The 19,015-nt window shown below is 42.7% G+C and overlaps 1 protein-coding gene across 3 annotated transcripts in view; it reads left to right on the top strand.

Annotated features, from left to right (window-relative positions):
- Positions 1-19,015, top strand: part of TTLL4 (tubulin tyrosine ligase like 4) — a 99,065-nt gene that overhangs the window by 15,751 nt on the left and 64,299 nt on the right. For all 3 annotated transcript variants that reach the window (XM_089683565.1, XM_089683564.1, XM_089683566.1), the window contains exons 2-7: positions 702-2,102; positions 6,568-6,656; positions 6,739-6,799; positions 14,358-14,482; positions 16,926-17,036; positions 17,198-17,274. In XM_089683565.1, coding sequence (XP_089539691.1) covers positions 778-2,102; positions 6,568-6,656; positions 6,739-6,799; positions 14,358-14,482; positions 16,926-17,036; positions 17,198-17,274 — 1,788 coding nt within the window. In that variant the 5' untranslated portion in view covers positions 702-777. The remainder of the gene's footprint in view (positions 1-701; positions 2,103-6,567; positions 6,657-6,738; positions 6,800-14,357; positions 14,483-16,925; positions 17,037-17,197; positions 17,275-19,015) is intronic.

Below are 19,015 nucleotides of genomic sequence, written 5' to 3'. Positions count from 1 at the left end.
CAAATCCATTTTACACACATCAGACATATGTTTTTTTTTTTCATTACTTATTTACTTTCTTTTGGTCTGTAAAATATACAAAGTTAGGATTTGCATACACTAGAACAGCAATGGGCAAACTACGGCCCGTGGGCCATATACGGCCCGGCGGACCTTTTAATCCGGCCCGTGGAGCGTGATGCTGTCAGGATGTGTGTAGGCGGGGCAGCATGACGAAGGTGAGGGGAGCTAGGCTCCTCTCACAGTCCGCCCTGAAGACCGGAACGGCGCGGGAACACGGCGAGAGGAACGCGCGGAGCAAAGGTAAGTGAATGAATTACTATATGGGGGATGAATTACTATGGGGGATGAATTACTATGGGGGATGAATTACTATGGGGGATGAATTACTATATGGGGGATGAATTACTATGGGGGATGAATTACTATATGGGGGATGAATTACTATATGGGGGATGAATTACTATATGGGGGATGAATTACTATATGGGGGATTAATTACTATGCTTACTATGGGGGAATATTACTATACTTACTATGGATGACACATACACATCATTCATCTACTCTTGGTCCGGCCCCCGGGTCCAATCTATGAACCCATTGCGGCCCTCAAGTCAAAAAGTTTGCCCACCCCTGCACTAGAATAACCTTAGTCATGGTTTTCTTTTTCTTTTTTTTTCTTTTTTCTTCTCTTTTAGGCCCAAGTGTCCGCTGGTCAGGATATTTAGCCATGTGCCATTGATGAAGATGTATTAAATGGTGGACTAAGATCTAATGATATGGCCATTAATGGCATCTGTTGGGGCTCAGGTGAATGATGCAGAATTTAAATGTGACTGTATTCCAAAGCTGACCCGGTGTCAGCTGGAGAAACCCAAAACCCCCAAAAATAGCCACGTGACAACACAAGTCTTGCCTATCTGGAAATTGGAGAAGAAGAATGCTCATTTTGGCTACAGTGGTCAACATGTTCACTGTATGGTTTCCCATGCTTATTGTTTTACTGAGCCAAGTAAGAAGGCAGTGTCTATAACACCAACTCCTCCACGGACCCTGCCAAAATACTTTGAAACTCTTGAAAGAACTTTGGTCTTCCATAGACCGTTGATTCACCAGAGACCTTACAGTAGAACTGAATCTCCATCTTTAAGAACAAAAGCAGACGATCAGAGGTCATACTCCTTCTCTCACCACTGTCCTCCAGTCAGGCCTTTTCCTAAATCTCTCCGAACTGCTGGTGCCATGACCTCCTCATTGATAGATCAGTTTCCTCTGCCTAGTGCAGCAGGGGAGCTCACTGAAGTTGGTATCCGAAGACCTTCAAGTGTATCGCCAAAACTTTCTTCAGATGCTTCCAGGCCAGCCCTACTTATGAACTCTTTCCTACGTCCTACCAGTGCTAAAGTGCCTTTGCCTCCACAGGGGGACAATAGAAAGAACAACACTTCTCCACATGTTGGAGCAAAGTCAGCTTCCTGGCATAATGGTGAGAGAGTAGACTCCGTCTTGCCCAGTAGCGGGGTTCCAACATTAACCCACAATAGTATTAGTACAGGGAATGTTTCTTCCAGTATTCTAGGGGCAGCCAAAACGGAGGAAGCTATGTGTCCAATACATAACAACTTTACCAATGTTCCTTACAAAGGGGTCCAACTCACAGAGGCTGTAAGACGATTAACTGGAAGACATTTTGACATTTCACCCAAAGCAGTCTACCAAAAGGAAGAGACATTTACTAGCTGTGATGAAAAATCTCCACCTGCCTTCTATCCAGGCCTTCCAAATAACACCGCTCCTTGCAGCCTGATATCTAATGGTCATTGCCTTAATGAGGACAGTGCTGGTCTTTGCAGTGCCAACGTCTGCACCAAACTAATCAGCAACAATTTGAATGTTGCCGAAAGGGACTCTAATAATCTTGGTACCTCATATCAAACTACTGAGACTTCTAGTATACCAAGTGAACCCCAACCTCCTTTTACTGGGGAAACATCACAGCGAGAGAATATAACTGTCGTGGCCTCTCAAATTTCAACCATTCATCTTAATCGAGCTTGTGTGAAAGACAGCGACCAACCCGATTCTGCAAGTGAGCAAGAGTAAGTTGTATTGTATTTTACTTTTATGGTGTTGGGTGATTAGTCCTCCGGACACAGTGGAACACCGATCATCGGACAGGACCTATGTGCGAGGTCCCGATCATGTGATCACTGATTGGCCAATCAGTGATCACATGCACACTGATTGGCCAATCAGTGATCACATGCAGAGTAGTAAGCAAGATGTCACTTCTGACATCATTGCTTACTACGTGTGAAATCTGTGAATGATCACAGAGGTCACATGGTACCAGGCTATTCACAACAGCCTTCTACCATGTGATAAGCTGTGACCAATCACAGCTCACACAGTATTTCTCAATGGCTGCAGGAATGCAGCCAGAGAGAAGGAGAAATTATTGCTTTTACAGCCTTTATGGGTGTAAAAGCAATCAGTGTAGAAAAAAAATCTTCTTCACCCCCCACAAGTAGTACAGTGTCACCATGGTGACACTGTACTGCTAGGGTGACAGTATGTTAAAAAAAAAAAAAGCTAATTTTAAAAATTATAATTTTGGGTTATAAACTAATTTGGTTTTTTTTTTTTTTTTTTTACTAAAAAGATAACTGAATACATTGTGGCCAAGATTTATGATGAAATATTATTTATTTGCAAAATTTTTATAAGAAAAACACTTTTTTCAAAATTTTGGGACTTTTTCATTTATATAGAAAAAAAATAAAAATCCCAGAGGTGAATAAATACCACCAAAATAAAGCTTTATCTGTCTAAAAAAAAAAGTGCTAAAAATTCATATGGGTACAGTGTTGCATGACCACACAATTGTCATTCAAAGTGTGAAAATTGGCCTGGACAGGAAGGGGGTAAAAGTGTCCGGACTGGAAGGGGTTAAGCAAACAATATGGTCTTACATGACCATACTGCTGTAGAGCTTAGACTGGGAGAGAGAGAAGCAGCACAAAAAGCTGATTGGTTGTACTGTACTGCTCATGTGCTAAAGAGCTTGATGATAGTAGAGAGAACACAGTGAATGAGATGGGCACATCGGTGCTGCTTATCCTTGTACTGTCCAGTCACAGGCTGAGGAAGAGACAAGACCTCTAAGTGTTATTTGACTGCAGCAGAGTAAAGTCAAGTCTCCTGTCACTGAAAACAAGCCACAAAATACACCCAGCTGACTTAAGGCACCTATGCTGTAGTACATAAAAAATAAATTATTATTGCACACATGGGTAAAATATAGAAATAAAATTATAGCACGGTCATATACAGTCAGGTCCATAAATATTGGGACATCGACACAATTCTACCATTTTTGGCTCTATACACCACCACAATGGATTTGAAATGAAACGAACAAGATGTGCTTTAACCGCTGTCAGCTTTAATTTGAGGGTATTTACATCCAAATCAGGTGAACGGTGTAGGAATTACAACAGTTTGCATATGTGCCTCCCACTTGTTAAGGGACCAAAAGTAATGGGACAGTTGGCTTCTCAGCTGTTCCATTAAAGCTGACAGTCTGCAGTTAAAGCACATCTTGTTCGTTTAATTTCAAATCCATCGTGGTGGTGTATAGAGCCAAAAATGTTAGAATTGTGTCGATGTCCCAATATTTAGGGACCTGACTGTATAAAACCAAAACAATGCGTAAAACCATGTGAAAACCTGTGACTGCATATACTTATGCACAGCCAAAATATATTTCTACTGTCTTTATAATAATACATTCACTGATTACACGAAAAATACAATTGATCATAGAAATTCTGTGAAACAAAGTCCACATGCTAACGCATGATGTAAGTCTTATGCATTGAAATCAAGCACTTGGTGCTCTCAACTTTCCAGACCACGAAAAGTGCCAATTTCTTAACATATTTTCTGGTCTGGAAAGTTGTTTGCATCAAATGCATGATTCCAATGCACAAGTCTTATATCATGCATTATCAGCCATAAAAAATGTTTAATAAAAAATAATAAAGTAGGTGTTGTACTCACAAACGACAATATAGTCAAGGCACATCATAAAGAACAGCTGGGTCAACACCGCGCTGAGTAACAGTCCGCAATAGGGAGTTTAGACATCCAAAAGGCTGACGCGTTTCGAGGACTTGCCTCTTCCTCAGAGCCACTGTTCTTTTATGATGTGCCTTGACTATATTGTCGTTTGTGAGTACAACACCTACTTTATTATTTTTTATTAAACATTTTTTATGGTAATGCACTAGGCCTGTGCGCCCTCTCTTTGTTCTTTCCCCATTCAGTATATTTGGATTTCCCCGGTCCATTTGAGGGCAGCAAGGTGTGCATGTTCCAGGACATTCTTAATGTGGTTGTAGCATCGAGTCCATCCCCAAGCGCAGGAGCATTTGAGTTTGCTGGTTCTATGCATTATCAGCCCCTTGGGCTATTTGTGTAACCTGGGCGTATACTTTAGTTTTCACATAACTTCTATGAACAATTGTATGAGTTCTTTTTTTTTTATTGTACTTTTATATTTGAGTAATCCGCAAATGTATTATTATTATTGATGTAAACACAGTGGATATGTATTTGGTTGTGCACAGGTAGGTATATTCAGTCACAGAATGGTTTTGCGTGCTGTTTTCCTCGTACTACTTTACACAATCAAGAAGGAACTGATAATAATCTGCTAGATCCTGGAAAAGAAGTGATCCATAATATAATCCAGAGCTGCACCCTTCAAGGCACCAGATAACCCAGTATCCTTGTTGGTGGTGATAGTTGAGCACTAATGCTCCTGTGCCCTCCAATCCCCCCCCCCCCCCCTTCAAAAGGGGTCTTCTGCTACCAGAGACAAATTCTCCTGCGCTCAGAGACCCAGATAGGTGGTGGATGGATGGAACAAGAACTTGAAAAATTTGACCACCAATCCATATAGGGTTGTGCAGCTCCAAACAAGGTTGGGGAAGCCCGACCAGTACTGCAAAGCGAAACAAAAGGCGCACCAACCTTGCGCATTACCTCTTTAACCACTTCCTCTCCGGACACTTTTACCCCCTTCCTGTCCAGGGCAATTTTCAGCTTTCAGCGCTATCACACTTTGAATGACAATTGCACGGTCATGTAATACTGTACTCATATGAATTTTTTACCATTTTTTTTGAGACAGATAAAGCTTTATTTTGGTGGTATTTATTCACCGCTGGGATTTTTATTTTTTTTGCTATGTAAATGAAAACGTCCAAAAATTTTGAAAAAAAGTGTTCTTTTTTATAAAAATTTTGCAAATAAATAATATTTCATCATAAATCTTGGCCAAAATTTATTCCGTTATTTTTTTAGTAAAAAAAAAAACCCAAATTTAGTTTAAAACCAAAAATTATCATTTTTAAACATTTTTTTTTTTACATTTTTATTAAATTTTTATTTTTTTTTTTATTTTTTTTTTTTTACATACTGTCACCCTAGCAGTATAGTGTCACCATTGTGACACTGTACTACTTGTGGGGGGTGATGATTTTTTTTTTTTTTACACTGATTGCTTTTACACCCATATAGGATGTAAAAGCAATCATTTCTCTTTCTCTCTGTCTGCATTCTTGCAGTCATTGAGAAGTACTGAGTGAGCTGTGATTGGTCACAGCTTATCACATTGTACAAGGCTGTTGTGAATAGCCCTGTACCATGTGACCTCTGTGATCATTCACAGATTTCACACGTAGTAAGCAATGATGTCACAAGTGACATCTTGCTTACTACTTTGCATGTGATCACTGATTGGCCAATCAGTGATCACATGATCAGGACCTCGTACAGAGGTCCCGTCCGACGATCGGTGTTTCACTGTGTCCAGAGGACACAGCGGGCACCGGATTGCGGTGCTGCGCGCGCACAGCTAGAAAAGGCGGGTGCCGTTTCTGAACGGCAACCCGCCCCTGCACTGCCACCGCCCTGCCGTTTATAAACAGCAGGCGGATGGCAAGTGGTTAAACTAAATTTTATTAAATACAAAATGTGTTCTGCTACACCAGACAGGGCTTGTGCTGTGTGGCATAGCTGTGTAATTCTCAGAACTGGATGGACAGATATACAAATCCTTTGACAGTTAAAAAGGTTTCCAAATCTATATCCAATCCATATGCTTAGCTTGCCTGGAGTTGAGCTCTTTTTTTTTTTTTTTTTTTTTTTTTCTTTTCTATCAGAAATTACGTTTATTAATGTTGAAGTCATAAAATCTCAAAATGACAAAGCATATACAGAATGGTATCAAAGACTCAATCATCAACAAACCGAACAACATATTAAAGAAAACCTTCCAGTGCTATCAATTAGACCTGAAATCCAAGAGTTTATGCAGCATTACAGAAATAACACATTACAATGCAGTCAGATGATACGGCAATGTTTGCATACAAAGGACAATAGGAGAATCCCGACAACAGTGAACCCGCAGGATGGAGTTGAGCTTTCATTTGGCTTCAGGCACTACTCACATTTGTTTTCCATTATTTATTCTGAGCTTGTTTTTCATTGTAGGCTTCTGCCAAACTGTGAACCTGACTGTGCAGAAGAGGAGCTTCCTGAAGGTCTAGATGACAGCCAGGATGAAGAAGAGGATGAGGAAGGTTGGTATGTGTAAGAAATGACTGTCCCAGCATCTTCTCTCAGAAGGCCCAGTTTCCTCACATTGTCTGTGTTCTAATTCAGATCCTGATGACCCTTCTGTTATCCAAGTGTCGTCCTCTTCATTGATGTCAGGCTCAGCCAGGTATGATGTCTTACATATTGTAGTGGTGCTTCTTCAACCTTTTTTCGGTTATTTACCATGAGTAATCTTCACCAAAATCCTAGGTTCCCAAAGAATTTGTGGAAGGAACTATAAACTTTTTCTATTGCTTCAGCTAGCAGAGCTGTGCAGTGCAGCCAAACTCAAGAACACAAATGTAATATATTGTAGCTTCCCGATATGGTGGCTGCATTAACCACTTGCCGTCCGCCTGCTGTTTATAAACGGCAGGACGGTGGCACTCCAGGGGCGGGTTGCTGTTCATAAACGGCACCCGCCTGTTCTATCTGGGAGCGCGCAGCACCGCGATCCGGTTCCAGCTGTGTCCTCCGGACACAGTGAAACACCGATCATCAGACGGGACCTCTGTACGAGGTCCCGATCACGTGATCACTGATTGGCCAATCAGTGATCACATGCAAAGTAGTAAGCAAGACGTCACTTGTGACATCATTGCTTACTACGTGTGAAATCTGTGAATGATCACAGAGGTCACATGGTACAAGGCTATTAACAACAGCCTTGTACCATGTGACAAGCTGTGACCAATCACAGCTCACTCAGTAGTTCTCAGTGGCTGCAAGAATGCAGACAGAGAGAGAAATTATTATTATTATACAGTATTTATAAAGCGCCAATAGTTCGCTCAGCGCTGTACATTACAAAGGGGGACAGAACATGTGACAGAACAATACCAATACAATGCAAAACATGAGGGGATAGAGGAAATGATTGCTTTTACACCCTATATGGGTGTAAAAGCAATCACTGTAAAAATAAAAAATAAAAATCCTAACCCCCCACAAGTAGTAGTGTCACTGTACTGCTAGGGTGACAGTATGTAAAAAAACAAACAAACAAACATAAATAATATAAAAATGTAAAAAAAAGTTTAAAAATTATAATTTTTGGTTATAAACTAACTTGGCTTATTTGTTTTTTTACTAAAAAGATAACGGAATACATTTTGGCCAAGATTTTATGATGAAAGATTATTTATTTGCAAAAGTTTATAAGAAAAACACTTTTTTTTCAAAATTTTTGGACATTTTCATTTACATAGCAAAATAAAAATCCCAGCGGTGAATAAATTACCACCAAAATAAAGCTTTATCTGTCTCAAAAAAATGGTAAAAAATTCATATGGGTACAGTGTTGCATGACCGAGCAATTGTCATTCAAAATGTGATAGCGCTGAAAACTGCCCTGGACAGGAAGGGGGTAAAAGTGTCTGGCAAGGAAGTGGTTAAAGTGTATCTAAAACTGGATAATTCACCTTTGCCAAAAAGCTGCCTATGTAGATAATGGGTGTCAGGAGATAAAAAAAAACTGTGCAGCTCTGACTAAAGTTGAATAATGTCCTTGCTATAGGTGTATTCCATTTACATACCTCCTGGAGCCTGACTTGAATACTCCCAGGGTGTCGCTAGGTGAGGCCTAGTCATTACTGCTCACCTGTGATGGAGGAGGTGAGCAGTAATGATTAGGCTTCACTTAGCAACGTCCTGGGAGTATTCCTGTCAGGCTTCATGAGGTACATAAATGGCCGACACCTAGAGCAAGGGTGTTAGTCAACTTTAGTCAGAGACACACATTTTGTTATTATCCACAGACACCCTTTATCTGTATAGACAGGTTTCTGGTAAAGGTTTTTTAAAAAACATTTTTGTGAAAAATAGTTCTTACTATTCTGTCTTCACAGCAATTGCTTTAACCACTTGAGCGCCTGAGGATTTACCCCCCTTAATGACCACGCCTTTTTTTGCTGTTTGGCGCTGCACTAATTCAAATGATAATTGCGCGGTCATGCAATGCTGTACCCAAACGAAATTTACGTCCTTTTTTTCACACAAATAGAGCTTTCATTTGGTGGTATTTTATCACCTGTGTGCTTTTTATTTTTTGCGCTATTAACAAAAAAAACAATATTTTCTACTTTCAGCTATAAAAAATATATCGTAATCTCAAAGTTAGGGGGGGCGATCAAGGGGTTAAACGGGATTACTGGTGTATTAGCGGGCAAACTGGCGCTATCTGGGAGGGACGCTAACACTATTGGAAGTCGCCAGCGACACTGATACAGTGATCAGTAAAAATCTGTTCACTGATCAATGACACTGGTGACAGGGCAGTGAAGGGGTTAACTGGGGGGGGGGGCGATCAGGGGGTTAAACGTGTCCTAGAGTTTTCTAACTGTCTGTGTAGTGCTTTTGTATTCACAGTTCTTCTGTCTTCTTCTCTCTCTGGGACGAATGTGCCCAGGCAGAGAAGAATGACATCATATCCTGTCCTGTGTAAATGTCAACACAGGACAGGATAGTCAGGGACCGATCATCCGATTTCTGCCAGACATCACTGGCTGAAACCGGATGATTGATCCCTCCGGGATCAAATCGTGACACCCGCGGGACGGCGGGAGCGCGCGCGCCCCCTGCCCGCAAAAACCTCGGGAGCGCGAAGCACGTTTTAAAACGTGCTTTTGCGCAGCTGTGCCGCCCTGCCACCGTTTTAATGCAGTGGCTGGGCGGTAAGAGGTTAAAAATCTCACTGCTGCTTTTATAATCAAAACTCTGCACATTGCTTGTTTGTCGCTGGAGGGTATAACTTCCTGCATGGGACTACAGGGTAACATGATGACTCACACCCAGTGGTGTATTTAGGTTTTGTGCTGCCCTAGGCAACACAAAAATTGTCTGCCCCCACAGACACCAATCAACACAACCCCCCCCCCCTTTCCCCTACTCCAGAAAAAGCCTGACATTGTCCAGCAACACACCTGCCCCCCACCCTGGAGAGTCTTCCTCTACCCCCCAATCCCCCCCCCCCCCCCGGTGATAGAGAGTCACTCATCTTCACAGCTCCTGACATCCCCGGCCGGGAGCGAGTCAAGCTTTACATACACCATCAAGCAGCCCGCGCAGCCTCTCTCAGATCCCACCTGGTTCCCATGGTGCGCGTGTTCCTTATTCCATCCCTTCTTCTGGGGGGAGGTACTGCCCCCCTGAAAAATGCCGCCCTAGGCAAGTGCCTTGTGGTAAATACACCCCTGCTCACACCTCACTGATACGTACCGCCTTATAGTGCACAGCAGGCCATGCTGGATCAAAGCTTCTTTCTGCTTAACCACTTCAAGTCCGGATTCTTTCACCCCCTTCCAGTCCAGGCCAATTTTCAGCTTTCAGCGCTATCACACTTTGAGTGACGATTACTCAGTCATGCAAAACTGTATCCATTTGAACTTTTTAACTTTTTTTGAGACAGATAGAGCTTTCTTTAGGTGGTATTTTGATCACCACTGGGTTTTGAAAAAAAAAATCATTTTTTGCTTAGTTTTTGTTATAAAATTTTGCAAATAGATAATTTTTCTTCATAAATTTAGGCCAAAATGTATTCTGCTATGTTTTTGGGGTAAAAATGACCCAAAACTGTTTGTTATTTAGTCTGTGTGAAAGTTTTATAGAGTCTACATACTATAGGATATATATTTGAAAATTGACCAGTTGAGACCCTAAAATGCCAGACACTGGTATGGCATATGGCAGTGTTCTGGACATTAGCATGAGGCATGGAGGTGATCAGGACGCTGCTATGGGCTATGGAGGTGATCAGCATGCTGGTATGGGCTATGGAGGTGATCAGGATGCTGGTATGGGCTATGGAGGTGATCAGGATGCTGGTATGGGGTATGGCGGTGATCAGGACGCTGGTATGGGGTATGGTGGTGATCAGGACGTTGATATGGGGTATGGTGGTGATTAGGGCGCTGGTATGAGGTATGGCGGTGACCAGGATGCTGGTATGGGGTATGGTGGTGATCAGAGCACTGGTATGGGGTATGGCGGTGACCAGGACATTGGTATGGTGTATGGGGGTGATCAGGGCGCTGGTATGGCGGTGATCAGGACATTAGTATGGTGTATGGGGGTGTTTTGTGTGCACTGGGACAGGTGTTAGGGCCCCCCTGCATTATTTATTATTGATATTGTGGGGCAGTGATCAGGGACACAGGGGCACTAAACTGAGGCACTGGGGTGGCTGGCACTGCAGTGTGTGAGTGTACAAGCAGCCTGCAGGATTGCTTCTCTGTGCTCTCACACTGAGAACAGAGAGAAGCGATTTTTACTTTGTTTTATTTTTTACTATGTGACTGCTGTGATTGGTCACAGCAGTCACATGGTAAAACACCACGTGATCGCCCGAACATAGTGATAATGTGATATGCTTTGTCCTGACAACACACTGATCACCGGGCTCCGGAGTGCGCACTCTGTGAGCCGTGCAGGAGCCATCGATGCGGGCTGACATACTGGAACATTAGCCCACCTCTGCGCTGCTTCCCGTCCACCGTCTATGTAGAATGGGTGGACAGGAAGAGTTTAAAGTGGTTGTAAACCCTCACATATACCCAGTGAAGTGAATGGCCTCAGGTGATACACAGAGATTAAATAAATTCTCCTGCATAAGTTGTACCTGTTTATCAACAGCCGTCTGTCCCCTACATCCATTCAAAGTGCAGAATTTACACAGGATATCTCAACTCTGTAAAGCAGGGGGCGGGGAACTGAAGTTACACTCAGTGAGGAGAGCTCTGACAGCTGATTGGTGGGAATGGACACACACCCCCCTTCACACAGAAGCAGAGCTGAGGCTGTCTATCACAGGCTGTGCCCTTCCTTGTCTTCTCTTGGTGTCAGGAAAACTTGTGAGAAATGATTCATGCTGATCTAATGAATGTGAATGTCGGTGTCTTAACATTTGCGATTTGCTGCAGCAAAAAAAAATAGTTCTTGCATTACTTTTTCTGCAGTTTTGCTGCGATTTCACATACATAGAAAATAATAGAAATCACACTGCAAATTGCAAGAAATCATTGAAAGGCTGCACAAGTAGCAATAAAGTCTTCAGAAATTGCACACAAATCGCACGATTTTAAATCGCAGCGGTGTGACTGGTGACTTGGTGTCCTAATTGAGACAAGTACACACTATAGAGGGATATGCTTTGTTTCTATTTCGTGTCTGAGGTTTATAACCACGTTAAGCCCACCACTCAAGGACACAATAGTGCTTTTTGTCTCTGCTGCTGCTTATTGAGATCAGCACTTCTCGTGTTGCCTGTGAATGAAGTCTACGCATTAAAAGTGTAGGTTTACCTTTTCATGAAAAAGTGAACTATCCCCTTACATCCTCCCCACCCTCCTTCCCAGCCCCTGCTGTACTTATGGATGTTTAGCTTTCATTGCCCACACAGCTGGTGTAGGGGTCCGAGGATTTGAATGCCTCAGTCTTCTTCTTTCTTTAGGGACAGGAGGATGGATCAGAGCGATTCTGATTAGACAAAGCGGTTGCATGCCAGTGCTTGACCAATGGGAATAGCTCTCATCTATCCTGGAAGAAGACTGCCGCTTTCAAATCTCCAGGCCCCCTACATCGGCTGTGTAGGCAGTGAAAACGAATCATCCATGGAGGTAAGTGTGGTGGGGAAGGTTGTAGGGTGTGTGTTCACCTTTTTCATTTTTTTGTGAAAAAGTGAATTTACAATTTAGGACGATGTCCTACGCATGCAGGGAAGTGTAGTTGTATGGGCACGTGGAGGTCGGCAGGGAAGTGTAGTTGTATGGGCACGTGGAGGTCGGCAGGGAAGTGTAGTTGTATGGGCACGTGGAGGTCGGCAGGGAAGTGTAGTTGTATGGGCACGTGGAGGTCGGCAGGGAAGTGTAGTTGTATGGGCACGTGGAGGTCGGCAGGGAAGTGTAGTTGTATGGGCACGTGGAGGTCGGCAGGGAAGTGTAGTTGTATGGGCACGTGGAGGTCGGCAGGGAAGTGTAGTTGTATGGGCACGTGGAGGTCGGCAGGGAAGTGTAGTTGTATGGGCACGTGGAGGTCGACGGGGAAGTGTAGTTGTATGGGCACGTGGAGGTCGGCAGGGAAGTGTGGTTGTATGGGCACGTGGAGGTCGGCAGGGAAGTGTAGTTGTATGGGCACGTGGAGGTCGGCAGGGAAGTGTAGTTGTATGGGCACGTGGAGGTCGGCAGGGAAGTGTAGTTGTATGGGCACGTGGAGGTCGGCAGGGAAGTGTGGTTGTATGGGCACGTGGAGGTCGGCAGGGAAGTGTGGTTGTATGGGCACGTGGAGGTCGGCAGGGAAGTGTAGTTGTATGGGCACGTGGAGGTCGGCAGGGAAGTGTAGTTGTATGGGCACGTGGAGGTCGGCAGGGAAGTGTAGTTGTATGGGCACGTGGAGGTCGGCGGGGAAGTGTAGTTGTATGGGCACGTGGAGGTCGGCGGGGAAGTGTAGTTGTATGGGCACGTGGAGGTCGGCGGTGAAGTGTAGTTGTATGGGCACGTGGAGGTCGGTTTTATGGCAATAAAAAAGCATATTTTCATAGGTGTTTACATAAAAAAGTTTAGCAATCTTAGTCTTTGGGACGTGCACCACAACACCGGATATTTTATTAGAAGAGTTTAGGTCTACTCCAAAATTATTTTTTTTTCCAGGCTAGTTTTATCCGTAGGTTTTTACTTGGTGATCCAGTAACATACTTCCTGTCCTATGGTGACAACGCTTACTCACTGTACTGTATCTAGAGGAGCAGTGTTGTCATCCTAGGCTGCTCAGTCTACACCCCCTTCTCTATTATTCATTCACACTGTAGGGAGTGGTCCTGTAGTCTGTAGGATGGAAAAACATTGTTTGAGATTTTAGTTCAGTGCACAGGAAGATATAAGACTAGATTTGTGGCAGGATTAACAGGTATTTTTCTGTAGTCACAAAAGAATTTATCTGGTGACCCTGTCAGGTAGGTGTGTGTGTGTACGCACACATGCGTGTAGTCAGGGGTGCTCAACTTTCGGAAGAGCGAGGGCAACTTAAGTGATTTGGTAACCAGTTGCGGACCACAATGAAATAAAATACTTTTTTTTTTTTTCTACTTTATTAATTTTTTATTTTGACTAGCATAATGAACGTTTTCCCCCTGCAGCTACTGAATGTTTGTAGGAGAAGATGCCTTTCTAGGGTTACAGGATGAAATTGAAGAGGATTGGTTCCTGTATATGCTGCCCAAGTGTAAAACAGAAAGTGACAGGGAAGCCCCCTGGAGCATCGGGCAGGGTCCCCATTACGACCCCTCACGCTTACTGTTCTGGGGCCCATATAAGGCTGTTTTCACACTGATGCTCTGCTGGTTAGCCACACGCTTTCCCGCGGGTTAGCTGCACTTTGCCATTGACTTTGATTATATCTTGCGGATCTGGTACTCTTTCTGAAAGCACACCGGGAGTTTCAGGAGTCTTGGTGCACTTTCAGAAAGTGCAACAAACCAACACGATACAATAGAAGTGTGCTTCCCTGGTTTGAGGTCGAGGGCCACATCGGAGAACTTCGAGGGCCACTTGTGGCTCCATGGGACACAGATTGAGCACCCCTGACATAAGTAATTGCGTTTTTTTTTTTGTTTTTTTTTTATGTATGAGTGGTACAGTTCACATTATATTGGGCTGGTCTCTTGTAATGTTTTAAATGCAGCTCTTTATTTTTAGACAATGTGCTGACAATATGGATGAGACACCTGTAAATGGGGACATTATACTGAAGCCTGCTCTGACCCCTAGCCTGTTCCCCAACATACCTCCAACCCTTTACTTTGGCACTCAGGATGAGAAGGGTAAGATTTGTACATATTGCTTTCACATGGGGATGCCCTCCCAACAGTTAACTGTCTATGTCAAGTTTATTCTTTAATGTATACTATATTCTCTAATTGTTTTGTTATTTTATCTACAACTTCCTGATCATTCTGTACATTTTAATCAAGAGTTACCTAGGTTTCAAGGGTTTATTTTAGGCGAAAAGCTTGAGAAAGGTTGATCCGGTCTGTTCTGTTAGTCCAGATAACTTTTTAAGTATTCTGGTAATGTCTTGTGATACAATATCTGTGTCGCAGTTCTTGTTGGTAAACGCAAGTTGTTTTATACCGTTTTGTATCTCTTGGCATTTGGGCCAGGACAAACAAAAACACACACACACACGCATATTTACAACAAGGCATCTGCCTAGGGTGGCATTTTTTAGGAGGCAGCACTGCCCCCTGGAAGGAGGGACTTATGCAGCATGGGGACCAGGTGGTATCTGCGAGAGGCTGCTTGATGGTGTATGCAGAGCCCAACTGTCGTTCCCGGATATGTCCAGAGCTGTGAAGGTGAGTGTCTTTCTCTCTGCCACCATAGGGGGGGGGGGGGGGGGGTTAGTGGAGACTTTCTCAGGTGGGTGGGGAAGGGGCGTCGTTGATCTCTGTCAGGCTCTCTCCGTGGGGGGGGGGGTCGTCTGGTGTTGGTCAGTGTCAAGCTCTCTCTCTGCCAGGTAGGGGGGATGTCCGATTTTTGTGTTGTCTAGGGCAACACACACACACACACACACACGCACGCACGCACGCACGCACACGTGTTTACACTGTTTTTGTAACTGTGCAAATATGAACGGTTACCAGTAAACAGGTATAGCATGAGGTTCTTTTTTTCTTTTTTTTTTCTTCACGCTCAGTAGCTGACGCTAGCATTTTACACACTCGGCTAAATCAGTCAAAGCCCTGACTCGGTGACCCCTCCCTTTTATTTAGCCCCATCTGCGGTTTCAATTAGAGATGCAATACAGTATCTGGGGGACAAAAAGCCTTGACTTTTAAACAACTGTCTTGTAGTAAATGTTTATTTTAGTAGAAGGCTTTGCGCACACAAAGGGACAGGTAAGATTAGTTGCTCAAGGCTGATAAAATCATAATGTGGCTGCATGCGCAGTTTAGTGTACATACAAATGAATACAAGCAGGAAACTTCATTGCAGAAGAAGAGACATGGTGGCTTGATTTACTAAAGGCAGATAGACTGTGAAGTTTTCAAGTGCAGTTGTTTCCGGAGTTTAGTAAATGAGGGGAAGCTCTGCCGGCTTCCATCATCCAATCATGTGCAAGTAAAAATGGTGTTTTGTTTTTTCTTTGTATATGATTGGGTATTCTTATAAAGTGAAGCTTCACCTCACTTACTAAGCCCGCTTGCTTTAGCTTGCTGTTGACTGAAAACAGGTTACAGGAGTGCAGAACAATGTCCACTTCTGTGATACATAGGAGACGTATGGCCAAAATAGCTTTGGCCAAACTTCTCCTTTTTTAAGGCTCTTTTTCTTAAGCAGGCCATAGACGGGCAAAAACCAGCCGTTTTTAAAAAAAAAAAATAATGAAAAATCGGTCGTTCGATCGGTCAACGTTACCACCAACGGTAAAAAAATTGGCCGATTTTCGTCCCGTCTACAGCCGGCATTTAACACCGTAATTACTTCTGTCCCTTGCAGAGAGCTCCGCTATTATATTTTACATGAAAAAGTCTTGCAGTTTGCAACAATGTATCCATTTGGGATACAGATGTTTTTATTCGGATACAAATGGATTCATATAAAATATAACGGCGGACTGGAATTCTTCTTGTCACGGCTCATGCGCAGATTTTTTATCGGTAAAGCGATCAGCTGATTTGCCCATCATTGCCGGCAAAATTGGGCGATCGTCAAAATCGGCCGTGAATTTTCCCACATGCACGATAAAAAGAAAGTGCAAAAAGCCCGAAAAACGGCCGACCAAGTAACCCACTAACGGTGGTGCGAAAATCGGCTTTTTTTTTTTTTTTTTGTTCCGGTCGAAAAATCAGCCGATTTTCGACCCGTCTATGGATGGCATTCATTTGTTCTTCGTCCAGTGTTCCTGCTAGTAATACACTTTGTCCCCTAGCTTGACAAGGCAGTACTGTATCAAGAAAACAGAGACAGGACTACTACTCTCTTCTCCATAACATGAAGGGGATCTGTAGTCATCAGAACAGTGTAACTGATAGGAGTGCAGCACAGGCAGAAATCACAGGAAGTTGTCAGCTCACTACATTTCTGGCAGGATCAGCATGTATGTTTTTGCACTTCTCAACGGATATAATGTATATATACATATATATACATATATATGTTCAACATACCAAAGGGTATCAAATAACAGAATTTCATTGTTTGTGTTTGCATATCTTTGAAGAAGTCATTATTATAAACCTGCTTATTACTTTGTCCCTCCAGTGGAACTGCTGCCTTGGGCACAGAGAAAACTGCTGAAGTGGAAAATGAGTACTGTGACACCAAACATAGTGAAACAAACTGTTGCACGGTCCCACTTCCGTGTTACCAAAAGTGAGTATCCTACTTCTCTCTTTTTACGAAATCCTATCCTCACCTGTTGAAATATTTTACTTTTCTGGGATTATTTTACTTTTCTGGGATTACAAAGCCTAATTTCTGACTAGTGTTTGTCTCAATATTAACAGCCTTTATTTGGTATCATTTTTCTGTAGAGAACCATGACTGGTTGGGTTGTTGGGGCCATCACATGAAGTCTACAGCCTTCAAGAGCATCCGAGAATACCAGAAGGTAATGTTCTTAAAATGCCATTAAAACCAAAAAAGATACAATAAAGGGAAAACTGTGAAGGTTGTAACTTTTAGGGCTCGTTTATTCTAGCTTTGCTCTCTGAAGAGCGATCCGCTATGAGATCTGCATTTAGGGAGCATTTGACAGGCAGCGAGGAGGCGTTGTACCACCTCCCCACCACCTGCTTTAACCCCTTAAACCCTCTTTACCACCTTAAATTGCATGTGGTTGCGGAGTGCTTGCAGAGCAACCCCATTTACTTGAATGGGTCATGTTCGACAGGCACTATGCCCCCCGAAAGTGACGGGGTATCATTCTAATTAAATTCAAAACCACTCTCTAAATAAACTATATAAACAAAATTCCCCACAGCACCATCAAACACCGTTACCCCAAAAGATGTACAAAAATTAATAAACAGAAGATGCTATACAATAAGTCCTCAATAAAAATATGTGCAGTCCAAACCCTATAAGTCCAAAAAATGTTTTTAAATCAAGTTCTTCTCAAATGATATCGTGTTCAATAATCCTTCAAAAACTTCCTCCGATAATATTCCTCAAAAAAATAAAATATTTACATAGTGCATTATCTTTTTAAATCAAATAAATTATAATGACTTTATTCAAGTGGATACCCAATCACATTAACAATCAGTGAAAACGTGAATAAAGTGAAAAAAACTGTGAATCCAAAGCAATGAAATACCACTGTGAATGTGAATCACTCTTCAGTGCTCTATTCAAACCGGCACTGTGACACTTCTAAGTGCAGTAAGGAATGCATACCCTTACCAATATTCCAAAAAACAGACGCTTTTATATCTTTCCAAAAGATAAGTGGGAGACAGTCCTCCTATGGATCTTTACCCAGTTAAAACTGCCTTCATAATATCATCAGGATACAAAAAGCCTTGAGATAAAAAGTACAGTTCCTGAGAATAGCAGAAACATGCATTCCCACTCGGGGTATCATTCTGCTGTAAAGCAAAGCGTCATGGCCGCAGCATGTATATACCCCTGGGCACTGCCTCTTGTAGCTACATAAGGTAGCAGTTTGGGATTTCAAGTGCCATGTTTTACTGCCCCTCAACCGCTAGTGTGAACAAGCAGGCATTCACTTTCATTTTCTTCAAAGCTTAAAATGATCCTTTCTTCTGAATGCGTAAAATACAATACGGTTTAAAGCAAATTTTGTTCCTGTAAGTACCTGTTTTCATCTTCAAATCAGTTCTTGTGTGACTAACAATTTACCTTCAACTTAGCCTTGGCTATGCCCAATGCTCAGCTTCCACAACTTGGATCACTAGACATTTTAAGGTTGGACTTTTAAAGGAGAACTCAACTCAGAAAATTGTACCAAAAAAAAAAAGCAAAAAGTAAACAACTAGTCGCCAATATTGCCTGCAGTCTCCTGCAGCTGATCATTTCTGACTTACCAATGCCTTGTTCTGTGCTGTCTAAAACCCCCCCTAAAAATCTGTTTCTGCACACCTGCAGACCTGTCCTCTGCCTTCTTCCAGCACACATCATTGGAGTACGTTACTAGAGATGCATTCCAAGATGTTCCCGTTCCTTGGCCTGGCAAATACCTAAGCTTTAATGATCATTTTAGTGTGTTTTTCTTTAATTGCAGCTTTCTAAGCATGTCAGAAGGTCATTATCTTAACATTTTTACGGTTTTAGACTTGATGGGCCACACACTAATATTGGGATATTTTTTGCCTTCATGCAAGGAATCC

The sequence above is a fragment of the Staurois parvus genome, unplaced genomic scaffold (genome assembly GCF_062004578.1).
Source record: "Staurois parvus isolate SC_StPar_1 unplaced genomic scaffold, SC_StPar_1.0 ptg000315l, whole genome shotgun sequence".
NCBI classification, from domain to species: Eukaryota; Metazoa; Chordata; class Amphibia; order Anura; family Ranidae; genus Staurois; species Staurois parvus.
Note: the sequence above shows the minus strand (reverse complement) of the source record. Positions and strands in the feature narration are given on the sequence as shown.